Source organism: Nicotiana tomentosiformis, chromosome 4, assembly GCF_000390325.3.
Source record: "Nicotiana tomentosiformis chromosome 4, ASM39032v3, whole genome shotgun sequence".
NCBI classification, from domain to species: Eukaryota; Viridiplantae; Streptophyta; class Magnoliopsida; order Solanales; family Solanaceae; genus Nicotiana; species Nicotiana tomentosiformis.
Window position 1 is genome coordinate 134,141,387 of NC_090815.1, and position 19,354 is coordinate 134,160,740.

At 35.9% G+C, this 19,354-nt stretch overlaps 2 protein-coding genes and 1 non-coding gene across 3 annotated transcripts; all 3 read right to left on the minus strand.

Moving 5' to 3' along the window:
* Positions 1–54: 54 nt before the first annotated feature.
* LOC104099818 (CO(2)-response secreted protease-like) lies at positions 55–3,991 on the minus strand. The gene is made up of 9 exons (XM_009606928.4): positions 3,770–3,991; positions 3,185–3,444; positions 2,967–3,078; positions 2,014–2,533; positions 1,793–1,899; positions 1,447–1,689; positions 1,234–1,348; positions 930–1,140; positions 55–772 (listed from the first exon to the last, which is right to left on the minus strand). Exons 1-9 carry the CDS (start codon positions 3,949–3,951, stop codon positions 171–173), a joined length of 2,352 nt encoding a protein of 783 aa, XP_009605223.1. The 5' UTR covers positions 3,952–3,991; the 3' UTR covers positions 55–170.
* Positions 3,992–6,800: 2,809 nt separating this feature from the next.
* On the minus strand, positions 6,801–6,872 carry TRNAE-UUC (transfer RNA glutamic acid (anticodon UUC)). The gene has a single exon. It is a non-coding gene; the product is annotated as a tRNA-Glu (tRNA).
* Positions 6,873–8,164: 1,292 nt separating this feature from the next.
* LOC104099816 (la-related protein 1C-like) lies at positions 8,165–13,956 on the minus strand. The gene is made up of 6 exons (XM_009606927.4): positions 13,232–13,956; positions 12,517–13,087; positions 12,259–12,409; positions 12,033–12,123; positions 9,555–9,641; positions 8,165–8,941 (listed from the first exon to the last, which is right to left on the minus strand). The coding sequence occupies exons 1-6, from the start codon at positions 13,736–13,738 to the stop codon at positions 8,654–8,656; spliced, it is 1,695 nt and encodes a 564-aa protein (XP_009605222.1). The 5' UTR covers positions 13,739–13,956; the 3' UTR covers positions 8,165–8,653.
* Between the last annotated feature and the right edge of the window lie 5,398 nt (positions 13,957–19,354).

Below are 19,354 nucleotides of genomic sequence, written 5' to 3' on the forward strand. Positions count from 1 at the left end.
TATTTGTTGCCGAATGATTGATCAATTATATTTTATTTTCTCACTTACTGCACATGTGTGTAATCCCTGATCTTTATTTCTTTCTTTTTTTTCTAGTTTAAGTTGCATGTACATGATGTGGTAGTAATACAGTTGTATTCATGGAGACATGGACATACAAACTTGCTAGACTACTTTGATCGGCGATCTGCAGGCCTGGGAGTGTTATCAGACACCTTATAAGTGGTTACAACGAATGGACTTCGAACTTTGTATTTACCATTTATCCATGTAATTGATCCGAACAAGTCTCCCTTTGGTTTAGATGAAGTTCTGAAAGACACTTCATAGCTCAACTTCTTGCTATTATTTGTAAATACCAATTTATTTGGAATCACTTGGACTTCCAATCCAGCTGGCGCCTTTATAATTGCAGTGTATGTTGCTTCTTCTTCTGCAACATTAGTTATCATTCTGGTTACTTTCTTAGTTTCATTTTCTTTGATATTTGAAACAGCTATGGATGGGTAATTCATTTTTGAGATTGATTCAGAACTTGAGTTGGTGGGACATGAAAAATCGTCAGGAACTGTTTTTGAGATGAGTTTTATCTTTATTGGGTCATAGCCGATTGAGCATAGGAACTGCAAGTAGTCTGCAGCGTAAGTCTCGTAGACCAATCCTGGATTGATTGCCCCTGAAGGGCTTGCTTCTCCGGCTCCAATATCGTATGGTGTTGCAACTGATCCAGAATTTGTTGTGATTGGAGCCTTCAAATTGTTAGTCTGTATAGCTGTTAAGACAAAGCTTAACATGAGTCAGTATAAAAGGTAGCTTGGTGCATTAAGCTCCTGCTAATGTGTGGGGTCTTGGGAAGGGCCGTACCATATTCACGACTTGACATGAGTCAGTATACCCAAAAAATGAAGAAGGTGAATTAGATTTCTTACCTGTGGTCATAATAGCTGATTTGATTGCTGAAGGACTCCAAGAAGGATTTTGCGCCTTGACTATCGCGACAATACCAGAAACATGAGGACAGGACATGGAAGTCCCTGAGAGTATGTTGAAAAGTGGTGGTTCCTGTCCTAAGACAGCCTCTTTCGTGTCATTTCCAGGCCAAGCCGCGAGAATGGCAACCCCTGGTGCTGTAGTATCTGGCTGCAAGTACAAACTCAAATCCGGTCAGCTTATTTTTTGTTCTGTTATATCATTAGACCATAACATAAGAAGAAAAAAGGTAAGTGTCTTTACTTTGAGGAGGTTAAGAGTGTTGTATGCAGGACCCCTTGATGAGAAGTAAGCCACAACAGGAGCTGGTTTGTACTTGGTTTTTGAAACAGTTGGTAGAATTGATGCAACTGGATTCCTATTAAGTTTTAAAGAATCTTTTATTCAAATGTGCAGTATCCAATATATGAGATTCAGAATAGCTAACTATTGGAAACTTAAAAGTGATTTCATTACCTTGTTGAGTTAATGTAGGAGAGGATCTCATTGCCATCTTTTTCGGTTACTACAGCCGCGGGAAAGGATTTGAATTTTGGTGCTACTGTTCTTGCATTATCATCTACTAGTATAAATCCAATGCCACCTTTGCTCTTCACTTCTTCTAGCTTATCACTAGGTGAATAACCTTCGTCGTGATTATGACAAAGAACAATTTTCCCCTTAACTTTCTTTTCATTTAATGAATCCGGAACACAACTCCTGAAGCACATCTGTTAGTTAGTTACATGTATATACTATTTCAATTTCTTTGAGAAAGACATCAAAATGATGTGATCCTAATGTTTTATGTTCTTCAAATTACCTTGCATTTTTCTCAGAAATATCATTATCTTCTGATTTGGCTAAATCACCACTAATCAACGGGTATACTGTAGAATTTGTCAAATTACCAAAACTTATGCCCCCTCCCTGTAACTCAAACAAGATTACTAAGTAGTATTTCAGTACATAACTTTGACAGTTTTCTCTGGCTTAAAACATGCAAAAACAGAACACAGGATTGATGTTTAGCATAGTTTTTACCTTAATCAACTTGTTCCCACCTAAGACAATATCAGTTTCGAAGTCACGGTCAATTGTAGTAGCTGCAACTGTGAGAATCCAAGGAGCAACATTGACAACACTTTTCGCGCTTGGTCCATCATTTCCAGCAGAACAGACAACAAGAATTCCCTTTTCAACAGCATGAAATGCTCCAATAGCAATAGGATCATTCGAAAATTCAGGTTCAAGTCCAGATGATGAGCCAAGTGATAATGATAAAACATCAACTCCATCCGCAATGGCATCATCAAATGCTTTCATTATAGCTGATCCGCGGCATCCATCACTCGTGCAGACACGATACATGGCTATCCTTGAACTCGGGGACCCACCCTTCGCGGTCCCAGCCGCCAGGCCATAATAAGATGCTCCTGAAATTGGATTCCCAGCTGCTGTAGATGCAACATGAGTTCCATGTCCGTTTTGGTCCCTAACTGAGCCAGAAGGTTTTCTGTTGTCCTCACCAGAGTCATCATAAAATCTTGCACCAACTAGCTTCCTAATAGAAAATTACAATGATCACATATATAGTAAAAGATATATGTTTTTAATCAGTTATATAAACAGAACATATTTTTTGCAGTCTCAACTACTCAGCAATTTCAAAAAAAATAAAAAAATAAATGTAGTTTGCAGTTTGAGACTGCAAACTATACTTTACCCTTATCATGCCATATATTAAAGACCACAACTTCTAAAGGTACTTTATATCTTTTTTACTTCCTTATGTGGTAAGGAAGTCACGGATTCGTGCCATAGAAACAGCCTCTATGACTGCGTACAATAGATCCTTGTGGTCCGACCCTTTCATGGACCTTGCGCATAGCGGGAGCTTAGTGCACCGGGCTGCCCTTTTTACTTCCTTAAACTTCGTGCTTAGTGTTTTACATATAAAATGAAATATATGGCCAGGAATAGGAGGAGAAAGTTACTTGTTGCATTTGGAAGAGCTGAAATCATGACTTTCCATGCAAGTTCCTTTCCACTGGGAGGGGACTGCACTCATATCATTATCACTAAAACTCTCTGATTCAGGCCATATTCCTGAATAAGATTGTGGAAATCTTTATCATAATAAAGACATAGATATGCAACTAGCTTGCACTATAATATTATAACGTCATTGGAAATTTTCTGATAAATGTTGTACCTGTATCCAAGATACCAATTATGGTGTCAGCTCCTTTTGGTGATGAATCAGAACCAGAGAGTGGACCAGAACTTATTTCTACATCAGTTTGATATTGTAAAAAATCCCATGAACGTGTTGTGTGGAGATTCAATATTGGATCAGGAAATACAGAGATGACTCCAGGTTTTTGAGCAATAGAGTTCGCTTCAGCTTCTGATAAATGCGCAGCAAATCCTGAGAAACCATTCTTGTAGCTGTGTACAATAGCATCTTTTTTCCTAACAGAAATTAAAGACTGAAGTTAGCTCATTCTTGAACGTAAGCAAAATTGAAAGCTTTCATCAGTTATGTTAGCACCAATTTAGTTCAATAACCTGACTACAAATTCAATTCATGTGTCGTAACTCGTACTCCCTCCGTTTTATTTTATTTGGCGGTGTTTGATTTGTCAAAATAGAACGACTTTTCGGACATACTAAAAGTCTAGAAAGTAATGATAGTATGTTTTTAAATATGTCATGACATTTTTATGATTGTCAGACTAAAAAGAAAATAGTAGTAATCATATAAAATGGAATAAATGGGGTATAAATATAAACTAACCTTCTGATTAAAGAGCTCATAAGTTCTGCTTGATTATTTTTAATGCCATCGTTGGATGCATCAGCAGCACCCATGTAAACAATATATACACCATTGTTTTGTACTTGAGAAACTGCGTTGGATTCTCTAAAAAAAGAGGCGAGGAGTAAATAGAGGCAGAAAAGCAGAGAAATGTCTTTCATTTTTTTTGCAAAAGAAGGTCTTTTTAAGAAATCTTGATCACGGTAAGGCTATATATAATATGTATAAATAGCTAAGCAGTGGAATAAAGTGTGGTCTGTTAAGCTTTGTTTGGTGCATTCAAACGTGTGCCCACTGGAAAAACGCCCGTCAATCAGCTGCCACGGGTTATATATTATAACCACCTATAATGCATTTAAATGCTTATCCAAACACACCACTAAGACAGTGGAGTTGTAGTGGTGGTGGTGGCGGTGGCCGCCGTTCTAGTGGCGACTGGTAACTAGTGTGTAATATATACTCACTTCGTTCCAATTTATGTGAACATGTTTGACTTGGCACGGAGTTTAAGAAAAAATGAAGACTTTTGGAATTTATGATCCTAAACAATTCAAAAAGTGCCCAGAGTATTTGTGTGGTTATAAAATTTTCTCATTAAGGGTAGAATTATAAGTTTAAGTAAAATTATTTTCAAATTTATGAAGGGATCATTCTTTTTTAAACGGACCAAAAAGAAAATAGGTTCACGTAAACTAGAATGGAGGTAGTAATTTTATTATGTTGAAGTCATAAAGGGTACAGTGTGTATATATATTTGTAAAGAAGTATAAAACTGAACTACCCATGCATTTTAGATGGAAAGGTTTCCCCTAACAATTTAAGTGTTGTTTTTATTATATTAATTTTTTCATAATCTTACTGGGAATCTGAGATGGGCTCGAATAAACCCAAGTATTTTGAAATTAAGTAGTAGATGTAACGAAACTTGTTTCTGCATGGCTTTTAAATGCACATGAAATTAGTCCAGTAGTCTTTCTGAATGTGATAGTTGAGAACTGTGATTCTTCGCTCGATCAATTCTTGCCATCACGCTCTAGCTTTAGCATCTCCGAGCACATCGTGATTATTAGCAAGAATATACAACATCAATAATTATGCCTCAATCGCAAGCAAATTAGGTTGTATGAATCTAGGCTAACAATATCGCTCCATTTGGGCTCAATATATCATGTATTATGAGAATTCGTCATAATTAATTGAGCTATTAGCTTATGTCAATTTTTTTTTCTTTATCTAAGTTCGAGATTAATAATATGAGCAAACTCACACAAATGGAATTATTATTAGAAAGAACATACGGATAAAAACTAGCTAAAACCTATAGGGAGCAGTAACTTACAAGTGAATTTTTTTTTTTTAAGTAATATAATTAATAAGTCATGACTGCCTTTTAATTAGCAAGAACTTGTGATTATTAGCAGGTATAAAAAATAATGACAAAAAGAAAAGGAGAAACTTAAAAGTTAAAAGTCGTATAAAGCACAAGAAGTACTTTAGCTGCCTTTACTTTAATTTGGTGGGTCAATAACAATTATTAACAAACTTGAGTGCTCCATGTGAATCATTAGAGTTTCAAGGCGACACTCACTTTAAGCAGTTGGTCATCACTTTTCTTACATTACTCGTACGTGAGAGTATCACAATTTTACCTTTTTATTTTAGTCTAAAATAAGTATTCATTTACATAATCAAGAAAGAAATAATTTTATTTTTTCAAAATTTACCCTTATTTACATATTCTAATGTGTCAAAGTAACAATTAATTAATGTTAATTTAGTGAATACATCTTTTTTTTCTCTAGGAGTTCGTATTTCCTTGATGGGTGTGCCAAAAGTAAAATAGTCACTTATTGTGGACCGGAAGGAGTAATAGTTAGCTTTGTGGGAAACTATGATGTTTTTACGCGTTTGTTATGTACCCAACACAACATTGGATGGTTCTACGAGGCGGAGCCAAGATTTGAAAGTTACATGTTCGGAATTCTAGTACTTTTACATTATTGGTTTCTAATTTAATAAATTATACATATTATTAATAGTCGAGGATCTATCGAAAACAGTCTTTCTGCCTTTATAAAGTAGGGGTAAGGCTGCGTACACACTACCCTCTTCATACCCCACGCATGGGATTAAGCTGGGTTTGTTGTTGTTGTATTCAATAAATATTTTAAGATAAGTATACAAATAGAATAAGTTATTGGATTCAGCCGAACCCGTAACCTAAACTCTAGCTCTGTCCCTGCTAACGTCTATATACCCAGCAAGTTGTTGTAAAAAAAAAAAAAAAAAAATCAGTCTGGTGTACAATGCATCTCGCGTTCACCCAGGGTCCGGGAAAGGGTTGCACCCCAAGAAGTGTGATGTAGACAGCTTATCCTAATACAAACATTAGTGACTGCTTTCACGCCTCGAACCCGTAAACTATAGGTCACACGAAAATAACTTTACTTTCATTTCTTTTCAAATACCTAGTGTTGTAACGTATTGAAAATCATGTCCTATACAAGTAGTGCACGCCATAATACCCCTCTTTTTTCCATGTTATTTCTTGAGGGAAATATGACAGAAACATAGACATGAGTATTTGACATACTAAAAGTTAGGCAACAAACCCAAACAAAGAGCACATTAACTGGGGAAGCAAGGGGAACACTTTCTAAAGACATGTACTTTCAAGATACTGATAAAGAAACATGGCAAAACAAAAGAACACTTTCCAAAGACATGTACATTCAAGATAGTGTTTAATTAGCATATTTAATCAGTAAAGATAATGGAAGATATTTACCACAATGATAACCCCACGAATTGCTCATCTTTTGTAGTTTCCATTGAGAGAAGTAGCATAAATAAATTATAAACTATTATATAAATAGTATCAGTCTATTGTCACATTTAGGTTTGTCAGTGAAGTTTAATCTATTGTCACATTGTAATCGAGCTATTCCAATGGTTTTGCTTTTCGTCGAAATATGTATAGAAAAAAGGAGGATTATACGGGTTTAAAACATTCCGTTACCGGGAATCGAACCCGGGTCTCCTGGGTGAAAGCCAGATATCCTAACCGCTGGACGATAACGGATTCTTGTTGAAGATTTCCTCACTGTGTTTTATTTATATTTTCTTGTATTGGTTGGTAATTTTCATATATTGATTTTCAATTCTTCAGTTTTGGTGAGACACCAAAACTTTAATTCCTAGTTCTAATTCTGTGGGATTTTGTGCAATTGGCTGTTCGTATTAGTGAACTGTATTGATGCATTTTACTATCCAAGGCCAAGTTTCCAATTTCTTAATAACTTTGTTTCCCTGCTTTTTGCCAGGTGATGATAAGTTCAAAGAAATAATAAGCTCTTCTTTTCCTCCTTAAGACCTTTACAAGATAGTTGATTAGCTTAACCTAACTTTGGTGAAATGGAAAGGTTCTTTTATCCTTAATTTAAGATTTCAGTTCGAGCCCCTATTAATAGGATTCTCTTTGGTATTTTAGGACGCGAATTCAAATTAGTTAAGTTTGAGTTCCAACACCGAATGCTATAAGCGATTTTTTTATTATTATTATTATTTTTTATTATTGGATATCTGGACCCATTTTGGGACAAAGTTAGAAGTATAAAGGGCCCTATTGTAAAGAAACTTTTTAAACCATTATTAATTTTCCTTTGAAAAAGAGTATCAGGCAGAGAGAGGCTTATGAACTTTTTGGATGATATTCCTAAAGGAAAAACAGGTCCACAAACCCAGAGGTTCTTCAAATGTCATTATTATTTCTCCAACTCATTGTTCTTAAAGCAATAATAACCTTTATTCTTATTCTGAAAGTTGACTACCACAAAGTAACTCCCAAAAATAAGATTGGTTCTGTAATTAGTCTCAGTGCCTTCTTGGGGTAGGCAGTAGTAAATCGCATGTACCTTAATCTGCTATACATATATCAGCTCCAAAGGTTCAAAATTTTATATACTCTACGAAATATCTTAAATTTACCCTCAGTTATACTTATCATTGTCTCGTACTTGCTCTAGAACTGAAGTATAACAAAGAATAATTATAACCCAATAACCTAACGTAGACGGATAAATTTGAACTCCTTTTCACAAGTTAGTTTAACATGTGGAGTCGCTCTACTCAAGCTAGAGCTCCATTAAAGTTGAAGGCAATTACAAAGACAACTTGCTAATGGCAAGAGTAGAAATATACACGAAATATAACGAAGAGAAAACTTATTACTTGATATATTTTGTATAGTAGAAGTGTAAATTTATGGTTAGTTTTTCTCACCAGTACTTTTAGGAAATTTTAGCTGGAAGTCTACCATATAATGATTTACGCTTAACTAACTATTGTGAGATGCAAAAAGAAAAGGAAACAAAATGAAAGGACGAAAAAAAAATTAGAATAAAACAAAATAATGTAACAATCAATATGCCTAGCCTAGATAAGTATAACAAAATCAGCAGGGCTCAATCGCCCTCTTTACCAGCCAAGCAATAAACTTTCTACATATTCAGAATCTTTCCTCTAAAATGGAGGTAAATTTCAACCCAAAAAAGTTATCCTTAGGCTCAAAATCCGAATTCACCCTGCATCAATAATGCAAGTGACGAGCCAAACAACTCAAAAGTTTCAAACCTATCAACTGTATATCCTTTTAATCTCCACTGTCGTTCCGCTCTCTATACCAGATAACTTACACATTAGTTTTTAATTGTTGCACTCACCTCAAAAACTGCAAAAATATGACTCCACCAGGGGCAGCAATGATGTATGTATAACCTTCCAAATACACCTTTTGTAATTGAATCAGTATGCAAGACAGAGTCCGCCACTCGTTGCAAAATACGCAAAATCAACACCATTGTTTCATGCGTGGCCGGAAGAGATTTCTTCAGCGCTGCCTCCTTGAGCCAGTGTTGATTGATTAGCCGATTCGTCTGATAAGCCACCGACAGGCACATCCATTGGAGCATTGGTCGCTTCTGTAGCACCACTACTATTTGTAGCTGATTCGTTCAAAGAGACATTCTGCAAGGAAGTTGTTAGAGCACCATCTGTTGATGCAACAGGTGCTGAAGAACCTGAATCAGCTGCAAATGGGGAAGAAGTATGCGTCCATTTCCTCCAATCATCCCGTCTCCTTATCTTCTCATCCTGGAAATAAGAAATCCTATCAAGATTACTTCCAGTAACAGGTTAGAACACCATCTGTCGATGCAGCAGGAGTGGAACAGTTAGTGCAGAACCAAAAATCAATGAGAATCTAGTGGTTCAAAATTATGTTGTATGAACCACAGCACCCTTACAAAACATAACACGAGAAATAAGGTTATATTGAAGGAAAAGGACTTTAGGATTCTCGAGTCTCACATATCTTACCCTTTATTAACCGTGATAGATATGATTCTCTTAGTTCATGAAAAAGCTTTCAAAAGACAACAAGAAAATAATCCAGTTCTCTGTGAATAATTACTAAAAAGCTTGTCACCATCATATTTTGGATAAGGAATATGACAACAGTCCTTGAACTCAGACAGGCAGTTCAATAACCAATAACTTTAGCAACCTTCATGCACTTATATCATGGGGTTTAATGGTGGAAAAAGGAGCAGGATAAACAGAGAGACTGCCGTATAAGATAAAATTCTCAACTGATGATACAACATGTTGAAAATACAGAGGCAGTGCTATCTAATATTATCAAACTGCATTAAAAGCTTTTGAAGATAATATATCAAGGCAAGAGAAGTTTTAACTGATATATTACCTGCACTTCTACAAGCATTGAAGTCGCCAAACAATACGAAATAAACTGGATATTATCAAACTGGACTTTATCTGTCAAACTCTTAACCTGCAAAAGCAGACCATAGAGCAAAACCTTGATTCGTCTATGGGGCAATAACAATGCAAACATGAAGTACTACTTTATTGTAAAAGCACATACCAGAGCACACAAAATACAACAATCACAATACAAGTATGGTTTACACATGGTCATTTCCAGCAGCGGCGGAGCTAAGTTGGGGGAACTGAATCCCCTCAGTTGAAAAATTATACAGTGGAAATAGGGTAATAACGAATTTTTTGGGTTATATACAAGTTGAATACCCTTGCTATAAGGAAAGTTTAGTGAAGTAGCAAAGGGAGTTTAGACATTGCTTTAGATCACAGGTTTAAATCCCACATGTGACATTCTATTTTTTTTTTTAAATTCCCATATCTGGCTCCACCACTGATGTTTAGTACGTTTTTTTTCTTTCTGTATTTTGCAAAATCATAGGAAGTAACTATAGCATTGCAATCCCTTCTCGTTATGGATGTGTCAGGCAAATAAATAGTCCAAGTAACATAGTATATAATGGCATTTGCAGATTACAGTACATCAGATATGAAAAAGTCCCTCTATAAAAAAACAAAATTGCAAATCTCAAGGTAATAAAAAGGCATTTAGATCTTATCGTATTACCATCATCAATACTCAACATATAGGAATTTTCACCCTTGGGGCAATGGTTTAAAGATTTATAAAACATATACTTCTTCTCACAGAAAAGAGGGATTTCATAATATGATCACTAGTATAAGAGATTACCCAAAACCTTATTTGAATAATTCCAATATTTAAAGATCCAACAAAAGTTGCAAAAATCCACATGGACAAAGCCCCAAATTCTTGACTTAGGTATATAAGCCTTTTTTGTAACAAAGTTTGAATAGACAAAATGCTTGGGGAAATGTTTTCGACAAGAACAGTCAAGATGCTAGGTCAGTGAAAATTTCAGAATTCAGAAAAAAACTGCCAAAATATAAATTTGTATACGGATTTAAAATGGAGTTGAAAAGAAAAGCGAAACGAGTTCCAGTTTTCTATCCTTGAGTTCCCTTAAGGGCACAAAAATAAAATAAAATGAACAAAGAAAGTCTGAAATGGAACTCTGATCTCCAGTTTTTCGCTTCGACAAAGTTTACTTCTGTCAACTGCAATAGCATCCACCAGCAAACAGAAACTATGCTAATAAACATCAAAAGTAAACCAACATGAAACAATTGACTAGAAGCTACTACAGCATATACGTAGAAAACAAAATATGAGACTGCATAGATGCTTTGGCAAGATATCACTCCCTTTAAGTGGAGAAAGAAACTTGTGTATTCGCTCACCAATCAGAGGAACAAGAACTTTTTAAAATGGGTTAGAGAAATTAGGCATCTAGTAATTTCAGTTTTTCTTAATTTTTATGATGTAGATTTCTTAGATGGCATCAAGCAGATGCAGAAATCACAAAAGAGATTATAAAGGAAAGATTAACTCAGCTCTAATACAAAAGAGATTAAGCTAGAAGCAGGGAGGAGCTGCCAAAATCCAAAAAATGATCAGACTTATTTACAGGGGTATGCATCTAGTAATTTCAGTCATTCCATGCCCCACAACTTATGCTCAAAGAAGAGAAGGACAAATGCACAAGAACATGCTAAAGCTTCCATTTTCCTGAAGGAGTTCAAAGTCAAAGCATTCATTTAGTAGGCAGCTAGAACATACATAAATTCACAATAGTACCGCTGGAGCAATGATCAAAACACATTTGTCAGAACACTTAGCAACAATCCTAGAGTTGACGAGTAGTGACATTAATCCAAATGAGACATCTCTTATGTCGTTGAGTCGATGAATTTTGTAAAAAAGCATTAATCCACTTATTGGACTAAGAAGATAATAACTGAAAGGACAATCCAGGAAGAACTAACATAGAGCGCCATGCTTGATGGAAACTGTAAAGTTTTCAGGTTCAAATGAGACCGTCAATAATGGCATGCAAGCCAGAAGCTCACAGAATCTTTGCAGATTAGATCTTGCAGGGGCATTTGATGAAATGAGAAAGCAAACTTCCCCAGCATGAATCAGATGCATGCGTCGTAAAATGATTTGGCAAGGTCTTCCAAGTTCTTGCTGCTAGTATTACGCTTCCAAAAAATAATTAAAGAAAAGAAAAACGACAAAGAAAGCTGAGCTGAATATCAAAGAGAATACAAGAAATGAAAATCACAGCCAGTTCATGGTTCTACGGTAAATCCTCACACATCAAGTCTTTAAGCAATCGAAAAGTGTGCCAATAACTTGAAAACAAGACATACATGGTCCTTCAGCTTATCAACATAGGAGAAATGACACTGTCACATTATCACAGAGACAGGCAGCATTCAACCAATATGTATGTATTTCAGAAATAGGGATATCGCTTACTCGAGGAAATTCAGCAATTAATTTAATAGGAACCCAGCCTTCCTCATCCATTTTTAACCTCAAAAAGTTATCTTTTACCAGGTTAGCATCACTGCAACCCCAAAAACAGAAAGAAACTTTGTCAGAAAATCGTTATGAAAAACCCCCAAATAAATTTATTTAAAAGAAAAACCAGAGAAGCAAAAAAGAAAAGGAAAAGGATCACATTCTTAGCTTTGAAGATTACCTGAAGTAATACTCTATCTGATTAACCAAGGAGGGAGGTAAATTTGGATCCACTAAAGGGAAAGGTTGGGGTAGTGGTGGAGCTTGGTTGATAATTGGCACACTAGTAAAGGACTCTGGACTCAATGGAACATAATAGAATTGACCCATATCTGAACCATCAAAAAAGAAAGAGTTGAGTCATATCTGAAAGGAAATAAAAACATAATCGGACACATTTAGCAAAGTATATTACTAAAAAAGGGAGAAGCGGACTTACCATATCCCATTGGCACAGGAAAGGGTCTCAGAGATGTGTGTGGAAGAAATGGACCAGAACCAGCAGGTGGGGGCCGCATGAACGCTGCATGAGGAGGACCAAACTGAGGAGGAGCCATATGAACGTCTCTCCGATCTTGATCACGCCTGCCCCCGTGGTTATTATGATAAGATCCATCTCCACGGGGTCGTCCCCCAAAGTTACCACCCTTCCTGCTATAATTTCTATGGGGAGAATGATCACCTGCTGAATGCGGCTGAGACGGAAATCCTCCAACAGACCTTGGACCTCTTACATGAGGCTCGAGAACAGGCGGTGGAGGCGGTGGTATCAGATTCCCATAGGGAGGCATTCCAGGAAATGGTGGAGGCAATGGAGGTGGAGTTGGAGGCGGACGCGGAGTTCTAATAAATCCTCCACCACCAGGGCCACTACCAGCACCACCACTGCTGCTGCTACCTCCTCTGTGTTTCATTGATCTTTGTCTAACAGGGGTACTAGGGTTTGCATTTGAATTTGTGTTTGCATTACTATTAGCTTGTTTTTGAGGTAACTGAGAAATTATTGGACCCTATTCACAAAAACATATACACACAAAATTAATCCCCCCACTTTTAATTCATTCATATTCAACATAAATACAAATGCTGTAATATTTTAACATCCAAAAAATGAAGATAAAGCTAAAAATTGAAACTTTGAGTTAATTAAAAACCTGAGAAACAGAAGTGGATCCATCTGGAATTGGTTTTGATGAATCAGCAGATGATTTTGGGCCGGGCCGAGTAGACTCAGAGAGAGCGGGCCAAGAGAGGGCCCCACCCATAACAGTAACAGCCTCAACGACGCCATTTAAGGGTTTATTCCAAGCATGCTTTTTCGGCCGACCTACATTGCCGTCGTTACTACCAGAACTCTCCGGCAAAGCATCGGAAGTAGAGTTTTCCGGCGAAGACTTTTGGGCGGCCGAGCAATCATCCGATATAGAAATTTTCTCCGGCGAAACAACGGCAGCGGGCGACAACGGTGACGGCGAGCGAGGATTGGATACTGATGCTGCTTCAACCTCACCGCCGCCGCCGCGGACTACTTGTGCCCACGGTGCTTGTAAACTCCGTCGAGACTGTGGACTGCTGACGGTGGCTCCGGTGGCGGCACCATCAGCCTTGGCGGCCGGTGAACTTGGTGAGTTATCTGCAGAAGAATCCGGCGCCGTGGCCATTCAAAACCAAAAAATAAACAAAACAAAACGAAACAAAAACAATCAACAAAATCAAAAAGAGATTAATTAAAATGTAGAAAAAAACAAGTAATAATAAGTTGTAAAATTCAAGGAGAGTGATGTGAAGAAACGAGGTTTTTAGGAAGCTCAGGTGAGAGAGAGAAAAAGGCTGTAAATTTTAGGGTTTCAGTGATCAGTATCTCTCTCTTTGTTTGTGTCCTATTCTGTTTTATTTTATTTTATTACTTATATTCTTTCCTTTTTCTTCTCTATATTTGGTAGACTCAATTGTAATGCAAAATCATGAAATTACCAGAAAAGGCTTTGATGTACTTATAATTGTGCTTCTTACTCATAGAGTGACAAGTTTGTCCTCGCAATTAATTTGAGAAACCCTACTAATCACATAGGAATTTGGCAACAAATTGAGATTTTACTAATCCATTAGATAAATACGCATACGTAATGCTGAATTAATTAACCCCTAACAAGTACACATGATTTTTGCAACAAATTGAGATTTTACTAATAGGCTAGATTAAATTCATTGTTAGATTCGAGTAAGTATATGATTGATTTACCCTTAACAAGCGCGTATAAATATGGATACATTAAAATTTTACTAATCGATTAGATAAATGCAAATATGAACCCTAAAAAGATCTCAAAAGTCTAGAATAAGAAATACGGGATTTTATTGAATTCATATAATATATAGTTAATTAAGCCCTAACAAGTACACATGACTTATGCAACAAATTGAGATTTTACTAATCGGCTAGATTAATGCATATACAAATCCTAAAAACCCTATAGGTCTATAGTAGAAATACCAGATTTCATTGGATTCGGGTAAATACATAATTGATTAAGCTTTACAAGCATACATGATAATTGTGATTGCATTAAGATTTTAATAATCGATTAGGTAAATGCATGTACGAACCCTAAAAAATCTCGAAAATCTAGAGTAAAAGTACCGGACTTTTGAATCGGATTTTTTATAATAAAAATAGTTAAGCTCTTGAAGTAGAAAGTGATTAAATAAGGAACAAAGTATTTTTTGGCATTTTGTGAAAATAATGTAGTAGTATTTTTTATTGGTACTAAATATGATCTACATTATTTTTTAATGGATAACAAAAAAGAAAGGAAAAGAAAAACAATAGGGATAGTTGGGAATCTTCTGCCTTTAATTGATGGTGATTAGAAACAAAATATTTCTTAATAAGACATTGCTTTACCTTCTTAGTAAACCTACTCGATACGAATTCAAAATAGTTGGATTAATGAGTTGAAAAAAAGAAGAAGAAAAATAATTCTAATTATGAAAATAATAGTCTTTTTTCAATTTAACACTCAACTGAACTTCTTCAAATAGATTATTACCACACCAATTCCCTGGCAAAGTGAAGCATCCAAGTAAAAGAATAAATAGAAATCACCATACAACTTAATTGCATTTTCATTTTAAATGGAAGAAAGGGAAGAAATTGCTAACATACAATGAAAAAAAATGGATCATTTTCTTATGACCAAATAATCTCACCGTAACAATCTATTCAAAACAAGCTTCTTAAAAAAACAAACCAAGACAAGCTTATTAAAGCTGCAAAAAACGAAAATAGAAAATTATTCTCGTTATAACAATTTTCAACTAGTGATTCAACATAATAACTTCTTTTCACTAGTTCGTGTAAATTACTAAAAGAAGAACTTAGTAATTAAAGAAGAATCTTTATACAAATAGCCGGCAGATTTATTGTTTACTTTTTCGAACCAGTAGATATAGATTATATTATACACAATTACACATATATTATATATGAATTATATATACATAGACTATTTTTAATTTAAACGATTGAGCGAATATTTTAGTTAATTCTTCAAAAAACAAAATGTAAGCACCAAATAACTTATTGCAATTTCTGTTATATTGATTTTAATAATTAACCAAATCACACCAAAAATTCTTATTATTTTCGAAATCAAATCAATTAATTTCACATTTCTGCATATGCAATTTGTTATAATACGATCTGTAATTATAATTTCAGATCAAATCGCAATTTGTTTTCATAAGTACAATAGCTTTATATATATATATATATATATATATATCATATACAGTAATAACTTGTAATTACTTTTTGATTGTAAAGACTATTTTCCTTCCATTTCTTTCGATAATAATATCACTTGAATATTTATTTACCTTTTTTTGCATCCGAAAATATCTAAGAACCTAACTCTTAAAATGTTGCATATATCACAAAAAATGTAAGAATATCTCTTGCGCTTCTCTTACCTTTTTTTTTTTTTTTTTGTAACTATCAAACTTTCATTAATTACCAAGTTGAATATTTGCAAATCCAGCTAGACTTTATACTCAGTATGTTCATATGACGAACACATCCACACCGATAGAAACTATCCTATACACATTAACTAGAAAATCTGAAATTCAGTAAAGTCATCTTAAGATTCTCAGCAACACGAACATGACAGGTATAGGCTATTTCTTTAGCTACAACATCACTAGTTTTCGCTTTCTGCATAAAAACTCTGTTGTTTCGTTCAATCCATATTGCATATATGAACTTTGTATATACCAGCTTTAGTATTTTTGCTTGTTTTGTCTTTCCTCTTATTTTTTATTCTATCCCAGCTCTACATTTGCCCCTATGTCATGATTGATGGCCAATCAGTTTGTATCCATGCCATTAGTTTACTACACACTCTTCTGCTAACTTCACATTCAGCAAATAGATGGTCTTTGCTTTCCTCTGCTTGTTTGCACATTTGACACATTGTATCTATCTGCATACCTCAGTTTTTTAGTCTCGTAGCCGTGAGTAATCTGTCTTGAAATTAAATCCATGTTATGAAGACTGCTTTTGGTCTTGCTGCATTCTCACACATTAGGTTCTTCCATGTGATTTTTGGTAGATCTCCTCTCATTTTCATGTAGATGGTCCTAATCATGCTCCTGCTCCCTGGTGACTTATGTTCCACATTACTCAATTCCTTTCTTGCCTTGAATATTTTCTTTACCATCCAACTTGCTTGCTGGGGTATGGGCATATTTGCTAACTGTTTCCCTTTTATATAGTACTCATGTATCCATTTGATCCAAAGAGTATCTTTCTTACTATGTAATTTCCAGCAGGTTTTAACTATAGCTGCTTTGTTCCAAATCTTCAAATTTGTGAGGTTAACTCCTCTAGCTGACTTTGGCACACATATTCTACTCCAGGAAACCAATGATTTTCTAGTTATTTCATTTGCTCCTGACCAAATATAACTTCTGCAGTAAGCTTCTATGGCCTTCATCACTTTGGCAGGTATTATGAACAACTGAGCCCAGTAAGATTGGACTCCAAACATAACTGACTTTACCAACTGGACTCGACCAGCATATAACAACTTCTTTGCTACCCATGAAGCCACCCATGCAGTGATCTTGGATATTTATGGTTGCCATTCTACCATCTTTAGCTTCCTTGTAGCCAGTGGGATTTCTAAATACCTAAAAGGTAATTCCCCTTGCCCATATCCCAGCAGTTGCTGAATATCATGTCTAAGAGGATCTGGTACACCACCAAAATATATAGCACTCTTTGACATGTTAGCTTGTAAACCTGAAACATCTATGAAGTTACCAAACTTTTTGTGCAATAGACCTATAGAAGTTAGATCTCCTTTGGCAAACATTCGTAGGTCATCCGCAAAACTTAAATGAGTGATATTCATTTTTGAACACTTAGGATGATATTTGAATTGCTTCTCATCTCTCAATTCACTAAGATTTCTACTTAAGTACTTCATAAATATGGCAAATAAGAAAGGTGACATTGGGTCCCCTTGCCTAAGCCCTCTTGCATCATCAAATGGTTTGGTTGGTTCTCCATTAATCATTATGGAATAATTAACAGTTGACACACATTCCATCACCCATCTAACAAACTTTGGAGGAAAGTGTAGCTCTTTCCTCCAATCTACTTCAAGAACCTCCAATCTACAGTATCATAGGCTTTTTGAATATCTACCTTGATCGTGCATCTTGGTGAGATGTATTTCCATGTGTATGCCTTTACCAATTCATGTGCCAAGATCACATTGTCTGCAACTCTTCTCCTAGGAATGAATCCAACTTGTGTTTCTGTGATGATGCTAGCAATAACCTTTTCTATTCTTCCTGCTAGGACTTTATTAGTGATTTTATAGAGGACTTTATACAACAAGCAATGGGCCTATACTCTTTGATTGTAGCAAGATTAGCTACTTTTGGAATCAAAGTTTGTAACAACCCGGCCGGTCGTTTTGAGAGTAATAGCCCCGATCTCTTATTTACTGCTTCTCTCATATCTATTCTTGCTATTGTGACTTGCCGGGAGGTTTCATTTTGGTTTTTGGAGTGTTTTGGGATACTTAGTCCCTAAATGGAGGTTTAAGCCTTAGGATTTGGACCGTAGTTGGAATAGTATGAAGACGACTCCTGAATGAAATTTCGTCAGTTCCGTTAGCTCTGTTAGGTAATTTTGGATTTAGGGGCATGTCAGGATTGTATTTTGGAGGTTTGTAGCTCATTTAGGCTTGAAATGGCTAAAATAGGAATTTAAGTTTGGAAGTTTGACCAGAGAGTTGACTTTTTGATATCGGGGTCGGAATCCAGTTCCAAAAACTTTCATAGTTCCGTTATGTCATTTATAACTTGTGTGCAAAATTTGAGATCAATCGGACTTGATTTGATAGATTTCGGCATCGAATGTAGAAGTTGTAAATTCTTAAGTTTCATTAAGCTTGAATTGGGGTGTGATTCGTGGTTTTAGCGTCGTTTTATGTGATTTGAGGTTTCAAATAAATTCGTATGATGTTTTAGGACTTGTTGGTGTATTTGGTTAAAGTCCCGAGGGCCTCGGGTGAGTTTTGGATGGTTAACGGATCAAAAGTTAGACTAAAACAATTGCTGCAAATTTTCTTCTGCTGGAAATGCAGAAAATCGAGCCCAGGGTCGAGGGCCAGGATTGAAGCCAGGGTCGAGGCTCAGGATCGAGGGCCATGATCGAGGCTCAGGATCGAGGGCCATGATCGAAGGCCAGAATCGAGGGCCAGGATTGAGGGCCATGATCGAAGTCATGATCGATGCCCAAGATCGAAGGTCAGGATCGAGGCTCAAGATTGAGGGCCATGATCGAAGCTATGATCGAGGGCCATAATCGAAGCCATGATCGAGGCAGGACTGAAGGCTGCCTGGACAGAATTATAAAATAGGGGACAAAATTTTTGACGAATTGGAGCTTGAGGAGAGGCGATTTTTGATAGGTTTTCAAGGAAAAATATTGGGGTAAGTGATTCTAACTCAGATTTAGTCAATATATACGAATATATCATTGTTTCCCCCATTTATTTAGTGTGTTGAGATGGAAATTTGGGAAAATTTTAGAAATCTCACAGAAATAAAATTTTGAGATTTCGGTGTCGATTCGGAGTCGGATTTGAGTGAACCTGGTATGGTTGGACTCGTAATTGAATGGGTTATCGGATTTTATGAGTTTTGCCGGATTCCGAGACGTGTGCCCCACATGCGATTTTTTGAGTTAATTTCAGATT

Bases quoted from the DNA above. Each gene is read 5' to 3' on its own strand.
- LOC104099818 (XM_009606928.4), bottom strand. From the start codon at position 3,951: ATGAAAGACATTTCTCTGCTTTTCTGCCTCTATTTACTCCTCGCCTCT. The intron at 2,534-2,966 runs GTAACTTTCTCC...ATTTTCTATTAG, and splicing joins AGCTCTTCCAAATGCAACAA to GAAGCTAGTTGGTGCAAGAT. The intron at 773-929 runs GTAAGAAATCTA...TTGTCTTAACAG, and splicing joins ATCAGCTATTATGACCACAG to CTATACAGACTAACAATTTG.
- LOC104099816 (XM_009606927.4), bottom strand. From the start codon at position 13,738: ATGGCCACGGCGCCGGATTCTTCTGCAGATAACTCACCAAGTTCACCG. The intron at 12,410-12,516 runs GTAAGTCCGCTT...TTGATGGTTCAG, and splicing joins TCCTGTGCCAATGGGATATG to ATATGGGTCAATTCTATTAT. The intron at 9,642-12,032 runs GTAAGCGATATC...CTGCTTTTGCAG, and splicing joins TAATTGCTGAATTTCCTCGA to GTTAAGAGTTTGACAGATAA.